Source organism: Oncorhynchus clarkii, chromosome 29, assembly GCF_045791955.1.
Source record: "Oncorhynchus clarkii lewisi isolate Uvic-CL-2024 chromosome 29, UVic_Ocla_1.0, whole genome shotgun sequence".
NCBI classification, from domain to species: Eukaryota; Metazoa; Chordata; class Actinopteri; order Salmoniformes; family Salmonidae; genus Oncorhynchus; species Oncorhynchus clarkii.
Genome location: NC_092175.1, coordinates 32,604,890 through 32,621,670, shown reverse-complemented (window position 1 = coordinate 32,621,670; position 16,781 = coordinate 32,604,890). Strand labels below are relative to the sequence as shown.

General features: G+C 41.6%; 1 protein-coding gene across 1 annotated transcript; it reads right to left on the bottom strand.

The window, feature by feature from the left end:
• Window positions 1-164: 164 nt before the first annotated feature.
• Window positions 165-15,569, bottom strand: LOC139388130 (U3 small nucleolar RNA-associated protein 14 homolog A). The gene is made up of 15 exons (XM_071134711.1): window positions 13,595-15,569; window positions 11,924-12,020; window positions 11,420-11,490; window positions 11,145-11,209; window positions 10,805-10,953; window positions 10,561-10,716; window positions 10,358-10,477; window positions 10,013-10,107; window positions 5,482-5,605; window positions 5,274-5,351; window positions 2,409-2,805; window positions 1,788-2,248; window positions 1,416-1,600; window positions 1,188-1,287; window positions 165-1,064 (listed from the first exon to the last, which is right to left on the bottom strand). The coding sequence occupies exons 1-15, from the start codon at window positions 13,759-13,761 to the stop codon at window positions 780-782; spliced, it is 2,550 nt and encodes an 849-aa protein (XP_070990812.1). The 5' UTR covers window positions 13,762-15,569; the 3' UTR covers window positions 165-779.
• Window positions 15,570-16,781: the final 1,212 nt, after the last annotated feature.

Sequence of the window (16,781 nt, the reverse complement as noted above, 5' to 3'; positions counted from 1 at the left end):
ACTGACCATTGCTCTGGATGAGTTTAAAAATTATTTTGCTAATGGAATATCTCTCAAGAATCAACTTTTTCCAGCAAACGCACTCCATGTAGCAAAATGTTTTAAACATAATGGTAAAAGAAAACAGCACCTCATACAGAATAGTCCTGAAAGGGCCAGTGAGCTTTATTAGGTTTCACTTGTTTTATTAAGCACTTTAAACCAACAAAACAATTTCATATAAACAGATGTTTTCCTATGAATGTGTACTTTTATATCCTCCATTTGAACACCTGTTTTTTGTTGATATATCCCAGAGTCAGGTTTACAATATTTCATGACATCATGGTCTCATTTCAAGGTTTTATTTATACAAAAAAATATCTGTGGAGTGAACAACTCCCCAAGAACCATCAGGTCAACTGGCTTTCCTTACAGAGCCAGGTATGGTAATTAGTCAGAACTGCCCAGAAAGCGCACAGCTTGGTTTCCCCTCATCGGAGTCAACCACTAAAATAGACATAACCAGTAGACACAGAACCCTCTGCAGTCAAATTCAACCGGACGGCTCGATTCAATCTGTAGCGTGATTGACATTTAAAAGGCAACGTGTCTGCGTTCGCAGAGACGGCATATACAATAAATGCTGTATGTCAGCTCAATTGACACCTTGACATTTCAAATCGCACTATAGCGCTGAACTTCAGCGATACGGATTGAATCAAGCCCCTAAACTAATGAACAGAATGAGTTCTTATCAACAGTCTCAGACATTTCAGTGATGACAACCAGTAGGACCATCAGTTTTTTTTGCGTTTGTGCTTCTTCTTTTGCTGCGAGCGTCTTTTCTTCTGAGGTCCTTGGTCTGACTCCAGGTTAATACTGGGCCCTGTGACTGCCTGTCTGATGTCCTTTATTAAGTCCTCCCGAGCAATTGGCTCAATGATGGCACCTAACTGGGTGACGACCTTTGGCGCTGTGATCTTCTGCACTGTGTTTTGGGTGTTCCAGGTGCGGCCAACAGGAGAACGGATGGTGCGCTCGAACTGTATGGGGTTCTCAAAAGGGAACGGTAACTGACACACCTACAAGAGATGAAGAAAGAAGAAGTTAAACCAGAACTCATTGTCATACTTTTTTTGGGGGAGAGGGCATCCTCTTCTGACAATGTCATATCTTTGTAGTAAATAGTACGCGAGCTAGGTCACCTGGTGTGCAGCAATGGAGGAATCCCGCTTCTCTGCGATTATGATGTTAGGGAGCTTTTGGTCTTGTCTTGGTGGAGGTGGAGCAACTTTTACCCGGAATCTTAAGTGGACGAAAAAGCAAACCATGTTAGGGGGACAAACTCAAAAATACCTTCACTAAGCCTACATGATACTACTTGGAGCAGTTTGTCAAAAGACCACAATTCAATGCCTTTGCCATCTACTTACCTCTTGCGTTTGCTACGAGAAGGTTGGAGACCGAGGCCCCCCCACTCTCCCCATCCAGGCAACGTCAGGTCAATAACCTTCGGCCTTCCTGCCGCCTCCTGTTTCCTTTTGTCCTTCAGGAAGTCGGAGATGACATCATCCCCTGCAAAGGCCTCTTTAATGATGACCCTCTGTTCCTCCTTGTCCTGAGATGGCAATACATGACAGAAAAGGCAGAGTTTAATTTCCCAGGTAACAGCATAGGATACGTAAAGATCTTTTTGCAGGAAGGTGAGCTGATTGGTGCATTGAAGCCTTCTGCAAACCGAAGGGCGCTCGTTTCAGATGCGCCTTAAAAAATACATGTATTGGTCTTTGAACTGTGTCCCTTACCTCAACATCCTCAACAGCTGTTGGAGCCAACGGCATTTCGATGACCTTTGCTTCCTTGGTCAGAACCTCATTGGGATCAATCATTTTCTTTCTCTTTTTGTCTGCCTGTTGAGTTGCAGACTGAGTGTCTGTTTCCTCTGTGCCCAGAATCTGGGTGGTCAGAAGTGCTGTGTCACTGGCAGAGATGTCCTGACTGAGCAGCTCCACATCCTCCAGGGTCCTAACCCGTACCAGGCCCTCCTCCAGCAGGGCAGGGCTCTCCCCCTGGCCTAGACCTGGGCCTGCCTTGGGCTGGTCAGCTGGAGGCTCTATGTGGTTCACTAGCCCATGGAACAGGCTGGTGAAATTTGAGAGCCCAGCCTCCTCATCATCAGAGACCTCTAAAGCCTCTTCATCATCTGAAATCTCTACAGCCTCTTCATCATCGTCAGAGATCTCTAAAATCTCAGCTTTCTTCCCATCTGGAGTTTGAATGGAAAAGGAGTTGTACTTTGTGAGAGACAACACAAACACAAAACTGGGAACTTGTCCCACTGACATTTCACTCCTGATCATGATAGAGTGAAACTAATCTGCAAAGACCTGATGCTACATTGTGACACACTATATCAATCACCTTACCGTCATTCTCCTCCATAGTCATAGGTGCAACCTTAACATCTTCAGTTTGACGCAATTTCCGCCTCTCTTCAAACCCTCTTAAAAGTGATTCTTCTTCAGTTTCCTCCATCTGCTCCTCATCCTCCTCTTGGTCGTCCCGTCCTTCCCCTGGTTTTCCCACTTCTCTGGGCCAAACAGGAGGATCTAAACGGTTGCTTTCCTCCATCATAGGCTCTGTAGAAAGCTTGCCTCTCATCCATGGATTCACCTGGTCCAGTATGGGCTCTACGTCATTCACAAAGTCTGGCAAGGTCTCTGCTGACTCCTCTTCATCCTCCTCATCTTCGTCAGCAGGTATTACCAACTTCTGCGTCAGATCTTTGTTCACTTCCAGCTGTTTCTGCATGGCTTTGCGAGCCTGGGGACCAAGAGAAACCAAATGAGTCTCCAATTTATTTCAGTCTCATGACACATACCTATGGCGATATAGTTTAAACATTTTGATAGAAATGAAAGTAGTGAGTCAAACAAAAGTGTTGTGCAAATATAGAATGCAACTTTTAAATAAAAACCTGTCTGTAAATTAGCCCGTATATATACACACTGAACAAAAATATAATACGCACCATGCAACAATTTCAAAGAGTTCATAAAAAGGAATATCAGTCAATTGATATAAATTCATTAGGCCCCAATACAGACATGCATCTGTTGGTCACAGATACCTTTAAAAGAAGTAGGGGCGTGAATCAGAAAACCAGTCAGTATCTGGTGTGACCACCATTTGCTTCATGCAGTACGACATGTCTTTTGCATAGAGTTGATCAGGCTGTTGATTGTGGCCTGTGGAATGTTGTCTCACTCTTCCAATGGCAGTGCGAAGTTGCTGGATATTGGCGGGAACTGGACCACGTTGTCGTACACGTCGTTCCAGATTGGTGACATGTCTGGTGAGTATGTAGGCCATGGAGGAACTGGGACATTTTCAGTTCCCAGGAATTGTGTACAGATCCCTGCGATATGGGGCTGTGCTTTATCATGCGGTGGATGAAAGGCACAACAATGGGCCTCAGGATCAGGATTGCTGTACATTCAAATTGCCATCGATAAAATGCAATTGTTGCCTCCTGATTGGAGCCGTAGTCTAAGGCACTGTATCACAGTGAAGCTGTGCCACTAGAGATTCTGCATCACAGTGAATCTGTGCCACCAGAGATTCTGGGTTCGAGTCCAGGCTGTGTCGCAGCCAGCCGCGACCGGAAGACCCATGGGGCAGCGCACAATTGGCACAGCGTTGTTCCGGGTTAGGCCGGCAGAGATGTCCTCGTGCACTAGCGAGTCCTGTGGCGGGCCAGGCGCAGTGCATGCTGACATGGTCGCCAGGTGTACGGTGTTTCCTTCGACACATTGGCGCAGCTGGCTTCCAGGTTAAGTGGGCATTGTGTAAAAAAGCAGTGCGGCTTGGTTGGGTTTCGGAGGATGCACGGCTCTCGACCTTCGCCTCTGCTAAGTCTATACGAGAGTTGCAGCGATGAAACTACCAATTGGATACCACAAAATTAGGGAGAAAAAGGGGTAAAAATAAAATAAATAAAATGAAATTGTGTTCGTTGTCCGTAGCTTATACCTGCCCATACCGCACCTCCGCCATAGGGCACTCTGTTCACAATGTTGAAATCAGCAAACCGCTCGCCAACAACGCCATACACATGCTCTGCGGTTGAGGCCGGTTAGACATACTGCTAAATTCTATAAAACGTCGCCTCCAACATCTTACGGTAAAGAAATTAACATTAAATTCTCTGGCAACAGCTCTGGTGGACATTCCTATCAACATGCCAATTGCATGCTAGAGTGGCCTTTTATTGTCCCCAGCACAAGGTGCACCTGTGTAATGATCATGCTGTTTAATCAGCTTCTTGATAGTCCATCCACCTGACAGGTGTGACATATCTTGACAAAGGAGAAATGCACACTAACAGGGATGTAAAGTAATTTGTGCACAACATTTGAAAGAATTAAGCTTTTTGGAACATTTCTGTGATACATGGGACCAACACTTTACATGTTGTGTTAATATTTTTGTTCATTGTCGTTTCACAGTATGTCATCCAAAAGCCAAGGAGTCATCATTAACGAAAACAGATTAGCAAATAAATGCAAGATAGCTTTTTTCTGGTTAATACAGCACATTTTACAAACATATTTCTTACTTTACTGGTCGAATATGTTTTTGTGAATGTGACATTTGTGACTCCACAGATTACTTTTGTGACCTGCATTTTACATATTTGAAACTGGCATCACATTTTGACTGCCATTCCATATTTGTGAGTTGTATTTTACGGCTCAGTTTGTGCAGATTAAAGCACAGCATCCATATTAGGGCTTCCTCAGGTGGGATCCTTCTGGCAAAAGCAGTGCCCACAGAGCTGGAGTGGGCTCCATATTTGACAGGTCAGAGGTCAGCCCTCACACACACCTTTTAATAAAAAAACTACAGAATTTAAACTAGAAATGAAATTACCATCAACTTTGGTGACTGATTACATTGTGTAAGATTGATAAAGAGTTGTATAAACAATATTACCGTTTGACCAGTTAGCATGTGTACATGCACACCATCTTTGCATTTTCTCATTGTCATTTGCAGACTATATTGATTTTAGTCTTGAAAAAAATATTGGTATCTTTGTGACTCACTACCTATATTTTAAACATGTTGATAAATGTCTATCTCCACATGATACAGCTCTTTTCTGAAAACACTGGTTCTTTCAAACTGCCCGCCAATACATTTAAAATATTTTTTGGTAATAAAATATTGCGACTGGTAGCGTAATATCTTTTAAACAAACATCTAAAAACGGCTTAAAAGCACATTACCCCATCATCATATTTTGCCATGATGGCCTTGGACTTGGCCCATTTGCCACTGTTCTGGTGCTTCAGAGACATTCGTTCCTGTGGGAATAGAGATGAAACAGAGAAAATAAGCAGGTTTAATGCTAATAATCACAGTTTATTCTTAGTTTCTTTCAAGTTGTTTCCATCACTCTCTCCTTTCATGTAAAGGTCTCACAAAGCCTACTACCTTCATTCTTGACAGTTCCATCTTCTTTAGTTCCTCCAAGGCAGCAGCAGGGTCTGTCTTAACCATTTCATCAAACTGTTTTAGATACTCCTTGCGCATCACTTTCTTCTGTACCCTGTGGTATCTGGGGAAGAAATGGGAATGTTATTCATCATGTTGTGCCTCCGATGTTCCCTTACACCATTCACAAGCCACCTTCCTTCCACCATCTCAGTTAATAAACCTCCTCCTGGATCAGCTAATTTCCTTTTACTTCGCATTGCTCATCCTCCAGCAGAATTTACAGCTACAGAAGCTAGGAATTTCTTCTCACCGCACAATTTAGGAAAATCAATACAACAGTTCACTTTTGTAGTGCAAAATAAATAAAGCGTCAAGCCCTCATTAATACAGGGTACGTAATACATGGTTCGTATATATCAAACCCTCATTAATACAGGGTACGTAATACATGGTTCGTATATATCAAACCCTCATTAATATAGGGTACGTAATACATGGTTTGTATATATCAAACCCTCATTAATATAGGGTACGTAATACATGGTTCGTATATATCAAACCCTCATTAATACAGGGTACGTAATACATGGTTCGTATATATCAAACCCTCATTAATACAGGGTACGTAATACATGGTTCGTATATATCAAACCCTCATTAATACAGGGTACGTAATACATGGTTCGTATATATCAAACCCTCATTAATACAGGGTACGTAATACATGGTTCGTATATATCAAACCCTCATTAATACAGGGTACGTAATACATCAGATATATCAAACCCTCATTAATATAGGGTACGTAATACATCAGATATATCAAACCCTCATTAATACAGGGTACGTAATACATGGTTCGTATATATCAAACCCTCATTAATATAGGGTACGTAATACATGGTTCGTATATATCAAACCCTCATTAATATAGGGTACGTAATACATGGTTCGTATATATCAAACCCTCATTAATACAGGGTACGTAATACATGGTTCGTATATATCAAACCCTCATTAATACAGGGTACGTAATACATCAGATATATCAAACCCTCATTAATATAGGGTACGTAATACATCAGATATATCAAACCCTCATTAATACAGGGTACGTAATACATGGTTCAGATATATCAAACCCTCATTAATACAGGGTACGTAATACATCAGATATATCAAACACTCATTAATATAGGGTACGTAATACATCAGATATATCAAACCCTCATTAATATAGGGTACGTAATACATCAGATATATCAAACCCTCATTAATATAGGGAACTACATGGTACGGATATATCAAACCCTCATTAATATAGGGAACTACATGGTACGGTTATATCAAACCCTCATTAATATAGGGAACTACATGGTACGGAAATATCAAACCCTCATTAATATAGGGAACTACATGGTACGGTTATATCAAACCCTCATTAATATAGGGAACTACATGGTACGGTTATATCAAACCCTCATTAATATAGGGAACTACATGGTATGGATATATATCAAACGCTCATTAATATAGGGAACTACATGGTATGGATATATATCAAACCCTCATTAATATAGGGAACTACATGGTATGGATATATATCAAACCCTCATTAATATAGGGAACTACATGGTACGGATATATCAAACCCTCATTAATATAGGGAACTACATGGTACGGTTATATCAAACCCTCATTAATATAGGGAACTACATGGTACGGTTATATCAAACCCTCATTAATATAGGGAACTACATGGTACGGTTATATCAAACCCTCATTAATATAGGGAACTACATGGTACGGATATATCAAACCCTCATTAATATAGGGAACTACATGGTACAGATATATATATCAAACCCTCATTAATATAGGGAACTACATGGTATGGATATATATCAAACCCTCATTAATATAGGGAACTACATGGTATGGATATATATCAAACCCCCATTAATATAGGGAACTACATGGTACGGATATATCAAACCCTCATTAATATAGGGAACTACATGGTACGGTTATATCAAACCCTCATTAATATAGGGAACTACATGGTACGGATATATATATCAAACCCTCATTAATATAGGGAACTACATGGTACGGATATATATCAAACCCCCATTAATATAGGGAACTACATGGTACGGTTATATCAAACCCTCATTAATATAGGGAACTACATGGTACGGATATATATATCAAACCCTCATTAATATAGGGAACTACATGGTACGGATATATATATCAAACCCTCATTAATATAGGGAACTACATGGTATGGATATATATCAAACCCCCATTAATATAGGGAACTACATGGTACGGATATATCAAACCCTCATTAATATAGGGAACTACATGGTACGGGTATATCAAACCCTCATTAATATAGGGAACTACATGGTACGGATATATCAAACCCTCATTAATATAGGGAACTACATGGTACGGATATATCAAACCCTCATTAATATAGGGAACTACATGGTACGGATATATATATCAAACCCTCATTAATATAGGGAACTACATGGTACGGATATATATATCAAACCCTCATTAATATAGGGAACTACATGGTACGGATATATATATCAAACCCTCATTAATATAGGGAACTACATGGTATGGATATATATCAAACCCTCATTAATATAGGGAACTACATGGTACGGATATATCAAACCCTCATTAATATAGGGAACTACATGGTACGGTTATATCAAACCCTCATTAATATAGGGAACTACATGGTACGGATATATCAAACCCTCATTAATATAGGGAACTACATGGTACGGATATATATCAAACCCTCATTAATATAGGGAACTACATGGTACGGATATATATATCAAACCCTCATTAATATAGGGAACTACATGGTACGGATATATATCAAACCCTCATTAATATAGGGAACTACATGGTACGGATATATATCAAACCCTCATTAATATAGGGAACTACATGGTACGGATATATATATCAAACCCTCATTAATATAGGGAACTACATGGTACGGATATATATCAAACCCTCATTAATATAGGGAACTACATGGTACGGATATATATCAAACCCTCATTAATATAGGGAACTACATGGTACGGATATATATCAAACCCTCATTAATATAGGGAACTACATGGTACGGATATATATCAAACCCTCATTAATATAGGGAACTACATGGTACGGATATATATCAAACCCTCATTAATATAGGGAACTACATGGTACGGATATATATCAAACCCTCATTAATATAGGGAACTACATGGTACGGATATATATCAAACCCTCATTAATATAGGGAACTACATGGTACGGATATATCAAACCCTCATTAATATAGGGAACTACATGGTACGGTTATATCAAACCCTCATTAATATAGGGAACTACATGGTACGGATATATCAAACCCTCATTAATATAGGGAACTACATGGTACGGATATATCAAACCCTCATTAATATAGGGAACTACATGGTACGGATATATATATCAAACCCTCATTAATATAGGGAACTACATGGTACGGATATATATCAAACCCCCATTAATATAGGGAACTACATGGTACGGATATATATCAAACCCTCATTAATATAGGGAACTACATGGTACGGATATATATCAAACCCTCATTAATATAGGGAACTACATGGTACGGTTATATCAAACCCTCATTAATATAGGGAACTACATGGTACGGTTATATCAAACCCTCATTAATATAGGGAACTACATGGTACGGATATATCAAACCCTCATTAATATAGGGAACTACATGGTACGGATATATCAAACCCTCATTAATATAGGGAACTACATGGTACGGATATATATATCAAACCCTCATTAATATAGGGAACTACATGGTACGGTTATATCAAACCCTCATTAATATAGGGAACTACATGGTACGGATATATATATCAAACCCTCATTAATATAGGGAACTACATGGTACGGTTATATCAAACCCTCATTAATATAGGGAACTACATGGTACGGATATATATATCAAACCCTCATTAATATAGGGAACTACATGGTACGGTTATATCAAACCCTCATTAATATAGGGAACTACATGGTACGGTTATATCAAACCCTCATTAATATAGGGAACTACATGGTACGGATATATCAAACCCTCATTAATATAGGGAACTACATGGTACGGATATATATCAAACCCTCATTAATATAGGGAACTACATGGTACGGTTATATCAAACCCTCATTAATATAGGGAACTACATGGTACGGATATATCAAACCCTCATTAATATAGGGAACTACATGGTGCGGTTATATCAAACCCTCATTAATATAGGGAACTACATGGTACGGATATATATATCAAACCCTCATTAATATAGGGAACTACATGGTACGGTTATATCAAACCCTCATTAATATAGGGAACTACATGGTACGGTTATATCAAACCCTCATTAATATAGGGAACTACATGGTACGGATATATATATCAAACCCTCACTTTTTGCTTTTTATTTTTTTCCCCCTTTTGGCTTTCGCTTCATAATAAGACTGTAGTACTCTGGTTTTTTGGAGTTCTGCACGACGGATCTTGGCCTGCAAAAAAATGTAACAATGTATTATATATTGGTTGTAGATATGTGACAACCAAGAACCATTTAGAAAAACTCCCTAATTTGTACATTGTTGTTTTTCAGTACATTGTCCGTTTTGTCCACATACAGAATGAAGTCAATATCAGTAGTGCGTGCAGGCCTCTGTTCCTGCCCAGCACTAACACACCATATTCAGCTTATTTTACGCATCTGACCACATACTGGATGTCATGCTTGAGGCGGGGACTCACCTCCTCCAGACTCATGGCCCTGAGAGAAGCCTCCTCAGTGGGTGTCAAGACAGGGTCATGGAGAGGCTGCTTGTTCATGCGTAGGAGGCTGAATATCTCCTGTTCCAGGGGGGTTTGGGCCTTGAACATAAAATATGAATCTGAAATTAGTTTATAATCATGTTACATAAACAGAAAAATCAAAAGGATCTTTTTACACCCACCTTCCATCCAGCCACCACCTGCTCTATGCGTTTGGGGCCAGAGGGCTCCTGGTTCAGTGGGAAGACCAGCTGCTCTGCCTTCTGGTTCTGTAGGACCACACTCTGCCAGCGAGACACCTCTTTCGACGTTTTCTCAAAAGCCACTTCTCTTTGGATCTGTACAAGAATATTTGTTCAATCGTCTGAGTTGTGCACAGTGGCCTGCATTCAAGACTAGACATCCTGCCTCTGTCGGTGGTCTTACTTTCTCTGTCTCCTTCCTGGTCAGGGGCGTCTCCAGGGTGCTCTGGTTGTGTTGAAGGTTCTTCAGCTGCTTCTTCGTCTTGATTAAGGCACTGGGGGTCTTATCCAAGGTTCCAATGAGGTCAGACAAATTTATTTTGTCTCCTTCACCTGTCAGTCATGACACGCAGACAGACATACAGTTCAGACTCAGCTTATTGTTCAAACACATTTTGGATTTCCATCACGGTTGCTGGATCCTGACATTACAGACATTTAACTTTCACAAACTAACAAAACACCTTGATAAAAGCACAAGGTATTTTCAAATAAGTAAATCAGGTACATTTAGCATATTTTACCTTCAGCATTGACTGTGAATTCTGACACCTGAATGCTTGCTTCAGACCGTTCAGTAAGCTTCTTCCTGATCGCGAGAACAATGCACACCAGACAAAAAAACACATCAAACATGGCTACAAAAGCAATGCAAGTAAAAATGTAACATTACATACTGGTGAATAATATAATGAATTGATGGGCCAAGTTCACCAGTCCTCATTTCTCCTGTATAACTCCAGAAGCCCAACTCATCTAGGAAGGTACTATAGGAGCACAATGTTCTGACATCTCTCACCTCTTCTTCCCCCCAAGCGAGCTGATGGCCTCCAGCAGCTTGCAGTGTTTCCTCTCATCATCGCTGCCTCCCTGTATCAGACAAAACACACAGCAGGGCTCTACATTCGTCCATTTTACTCGCATATGCACGTAAATATTTTGCAGTGCGATCTGGAATTTTCATTTAGGAGCACCAGTGACTGAGAAAATGAAGGATTCTAGCTTTATTACCCGGAGACATTTTTTTCCATGCTCCTAAATGTATTTCTGTATGCATACATTTTCAACTTAGGAGCAAACATGTGCCTTGTAAAAAAGGTCAGCGTAGAGCACTACACTGTACCCTAAATGAACCGACCAATCCAGAATTCATGTGCTTTGAAAAGTCAGCTCATACTGATTCTCAATATAGTGACCTCCTCTTGCATGTTCCTCCTGCATGTTTCAAATTCCAAATAGACAGATAAGCTACCGTCTTATTATTGCTCAAGATAATTACTGCAGGTGTGTGTGTGTATCCTACCTCATCCTCACTAGCACTAATGATGTCATCTGCCAGTGCACGTTGAAGCTCCTCGTCATCTTCGTCATCCATCCCCTGGACCACCGTCTCACAGGAACTGGGGTGGGGGACAAAAGAGCTACCTGTTACTTTGCACTTAGTTATCTTTTTATTCCATCAATATTTGACTAATCTACCAAAGACCCTCCTCATTAGCCCCGGAGTTCTGTGCAACGTGTAGTTAGCTAGCACACGCACGCATGTGAACACCCCTTTAAATTAGTGAATCTGGCTATTTCAGCCACACCTGTTGCTGACAGGTGTAGAATAATCAAGCACAGGAAATCTCCATAGACAAACATTGGCAGTAGAATGGCCTTACGGAAGAGCTCAGTGACTTTCAACGTGGCACCGTCATATGATGGAGCAACTCAGTTCGTCAAATTTCTGCTCAGCTAGAGCTGCCCCGGTCAACTGTAAGTGCTGTTATTGTGAAGTGGAAATGTCTAGGAGCAACAGCAGCTCAGGCGCGAAGTGGTAGGCCACACAAGCTCACAGAACGGAACCACAGAGTGGAGAATTGTCACAAGCTCACAGAACGGGACCGCCGAGTGCAGAAGTGTGTCGTGAGTAAATATTGTTAGTCCTCGGTTGCAACACTCACTATGGACTTCCAAACTGCCTCTGGAAGCAACATCTGCACAATAACTGTTCATCCGGGGCTGCGTGAAATGAGTTTCTATGGCCAAGCGATCACCATGCGCAATCCCAAGCGTCGGCTGGAGTGGTGTAAAGCTCGCCGCCATTGGACTCTGGAGCAGTGGAAATACGTTCTCTGGAGTGATAATCACACTTCACCATCTGGCAGTCCAACAGACTAATCTGGGTTTGGTGGATGCCAGGAAAAGAGTGGAGGCTGTTATAGCAGCAAAGTGGGGACCCTTTGTTTACATATCTTGCATTACTCATCACATATGTATATACTGTATTCTATACTATTCTACTGTATCTTAGTCCGTTCTGCTCTGACATCGCTCGTCCATAGACATAGTCTTAATTCATTCCTACTTAGATTTTTGGGTATGTTGTGCAATTTGTTAGATACTACTGCACTGTTGGAGCAAGAAGCACAAACATTTCGCTACACCCGCTATACCATCTGCTAATCACGTGTATGTGACCAATAAAATTGGATTTTAACTCCATAGTAATGCCCATGATTTTGGAATGAGTGTTCGAAGAGTAGGTGTCCACATACTTTTGGTCATGTAGTGTAAGAAATAAGTGCGACTAATTACTTGAAATGAAAGGTTGAGAGCCACTAATGGTGCCAAATACACCAAATCACGTTAGTTAGCGATTTGGCTAATATCTTGGGTATGCTGTCATGGTATGCTGTAGCGTTAAGGTTTTCCTTCACTGGAACTAAGGAGCATAGCCCCAACCACGAAAACAGCCCAGACCATTATTCTTCATCCACCAAACTTTACAGTTGGTACTATGCATTAAGCGTTTTCCTTTGGTGAGCCAGGTAGCTAGCTAAAACACAAATGTTAGCTACTAAACGTAATTTGATGTATTTGGCACCATCAGTGGCTCTCGACCTTTCCTTTCCTTTCAAGTAATTAGTCGCACTGTAAAGAATATCAGTAGAGGCCCGAGTTATTGAAAATGTGAGTTCGGTGCACAAACCTTGTAATCTTCATATTTTCTCCACTCTTTCGTGCAGCTTTTGACTTGGCCATTTTGACTAGAAACTCGCTAGAAACACACGTGCAATGTAAATGCCGTATGGGAGTCAAGTCTGCCGTACGCTGTCGTAAAAGCGCGTGTTCCACAGCTGGCATGTTCGGGGACATCAATGCTGCGTACTACGCAGTTGGTACTCGTGGCCCAGATCTGCTGAAATTGACGTGTGGGTAACTGGATATTTGCAGCACAGGTAGAACAATGGGGTTAGTTAGAAAACATTATTTGCTTGAAGTGTCTAAAAGTTGGCGTTGCAAAAGAAGTTGGTGGATCAACAGCGATGGGTGTAACACATCAGCAACAACAAAAAACATCAGTGGCTGGATCAACAGTGATGAGTAGCTTAATGTTTACATATCAGGCTAAGAAATCTAACGTAGCAGGTTAGGATCATTAAGGTGGTAGGTTAGCAGAATGTTAGGCTTAGCTAAAAATGCGACAGTTTTCAACAATCGACTAGTCATGCGGACCAATCACATTTATTTATATAGCCTTTCGTACATCAGCTAATATCTCAAAGTGCTGTACAGAAACCCAGCCTAAAACTCCAAACAGCAAGCAATGCAGGTGTTGAAGCACGTTGGCTAGGAAAAACTCCCTAGAAAGGCCAAAACCTAGGAAGAAACCTAGAGAGGAACCAGGCTATGAGGGGTGGCCAGTCCTCTTCTGGCTGTGCCAGGTGGAGAATATAACAGAACATGGCCAAGATGTTCAAATGTTCATAAATGACCAGCATGGTCAAACAATAGGGCTTGGACAGGTAGCATGTCCGGTGAACAGGTCAGGATTCCATAGCCGCAGGCAGAACAGTTGAAACTGGAGCAGCAGCACGGCCAGGTGGACTGGGGACAGCAAGGATTCATCATGCCAGGTAGTCCTGAGGCATGGTCCTAGGGCTCAGGTCTCCCGAGAGAGAAAGAGAAAATTAGAGTGCATACTTAAATTCACACAGGACACCGGATAAGACAGGAGAAATACTCCAGATATAACAAACTGACCCTAGCCCCCCGACACATAAACTACTGCAGCATAAATACTGGAGGCTGAGACAGGAGACACTGTGGCCCCATCCGATGAGGGCCAAACAGAAAGGATATAACCCCACTCACTTTGCCAAAGCACAGCCCCCACACCACTAGAGGGGTTGAAGAACCACCAACTTACCATCCTGAGACAAGGCCGAGTATAGCCCACAAAGATCTCCGCCACGGCACAACCCAAGGGGGGACGCCAACCCAGACAGGAAGATCACATCAGTGACTCAACCCACTCAAGTGACGCATCCCTCCTAGGGACGGCATGAAAGAGCACCAGTAAGCCAGTGACTCAGCCCCTGTAATAGGGATATAGGTAGAGAATCCCAGTGGAAAGAGGGGAACCGGCCAGGCAGACAGCAAGGGCGGTTCGTTGCTCCAGAGCCTTTCCGTTCACCTTCACACTGCTGGGCCAGACTACACTCAATCATATAACCCACTGAAGAGATGAGTCTTTAGTAAAGACTTAAAGGTTGAGACCGAGTTTGCGTCTCACATTAGTAGGCAGACCATTCCATAAAAATGGAGCTCTATAGGAGAAAGCCCTGCCTCCAGCTGTTTGCTTAGAAATTCTAGGGACAATTAGGAGGCCTGCGTCTTGTGACCGTAGCGTACGTGTAGGTATGTACGGCAGGACCAAATCAGAGAGATAGGTAGGAGCAAGCCCATGTAATGCTTTGTAGGTTAGCAGTAGCTATCAGCCACGCAAAACGGTCTTGAGTGACAACAAATCTGCCCAATTAGCTGATTCGCTTTCCATACACCCACTTCTCTTGATCCTCCCACTTCTGTTGACACGGCCACTTACAGACATACTCCATTTATGCAGTTACCCATTACCCAAAAAATAATGCTAGGCCCAAACCATGACCATCCAGTGTATAAAAAAATACAATTTAAATAAAATGATTTAACGAGGCAAGTCAGTAAAGAACAAATTCTTATTTTACAATGACGGCCTACCCTGGCCAAACCCTCCCTTAACCCAGACGACACTGGGCCAATTGTGTGCCCTATGGGACTACCGATCACGGCCAGTTGTGATACAGCTCGGGATTGAACCAGGGTCTTTAGTGACACCTCTAGCACTGAGATACAGTGCCTTTGACCGCTGCGCCACTCGGTAGTTGTTGTTCATAATTAATGACAGATCTTCTTCTGGAACACGAATTCCCCCCACAAACTGTTAGGGCCTACATAAAGCTATCCCAACAGCAGAGCTTTCTTTTCAGCACAATGGAGTGAATCCTTACAACTGCTACACCTGGCTATCAGCGTAGCCTTGTCTGGCAGCAAAACAGTTCATATAGCCTCATTTACTGCCTTTTTAAAAAACATAGCTGATATGGCTGACTTGCCTAAACAAATGTGGTTTCTACTGACAATTGAGATGTATAAACTATGGCATAAGGGGACGACGAGCGCATAAGAGGCAATCCGTAATTTCGATTAAGGCATTAATGAGCAAGCTGGGACGGACGTAGTCATAACCATTTGTTCAGAACTTTAGAAATGTACAGTGACAGAATTCAGAACATGGGCCGTTCTTACAGTATTCTCCCTGTACACCAAGTCAGAACCGCAGGATAAATAAAGGGGGGCATATAAGCAGACAATGAAAGCTCTTACAATATTTGATGATTACATTTCTCTAAAACTGGCTATAGGCTACAGTGCACCACCAAGCCAGAACAGTAGGCTAAGTTATGAGGGGGAAAGGGAACAAATTATTAGGGTGAGGCACATGGGCTACAAACAGTTTACTACAGAACATACACTTAGTATTAATTTCTTAGTTACAGTATATATATCTCCCTGGCATATTACATAATTTATGCAGTAGCATAAAATACATTTTTGGACTCACCTTGTTGTGCTGTACTCACTTGAACAGAAAGGTGTCACGGAAGTCCTTGTGGGCAAATTTTGTCATCAAAGTCTGGCATTATCTGAATTTATGGTGCTTTCAAGACATGTGGGAACTCGGAAAAACACAAGGTCGAATCATGACGTCAATGATCTTCAGGTCAGAGCTCTAGAAAGAGGCCCGAGTTCCAGACTTGGATGACTGTTCTGAGTTGGATGACTGTTCAAAA

Excerpts from the sequence above, each read along its gene's own strand:
- LOC139388130 (XM_071134711.1), bottom strand. The coding sequence starts at position 13,761 with ATGTCCCCGAACATGCCAGCTGTGGAACACGCGCTTTTACGACAGCGT. Across the intron at positions 11,210-11,419 it reads TCGCTTGGGGGGAAGAAGAG|GAAGAAGCTTACTGAACGGT; the intron begins GTGAGAGATGTC and ends TCTCGCGATCAG. Across the intron at positions 1,065-1,187 it reads CCTCCATTGCTGCACACCAG|GTGTGTCAGTTACCGTTCCC; the intron begins GTGACCTAGCTC and ends CATCTCTTGTAG.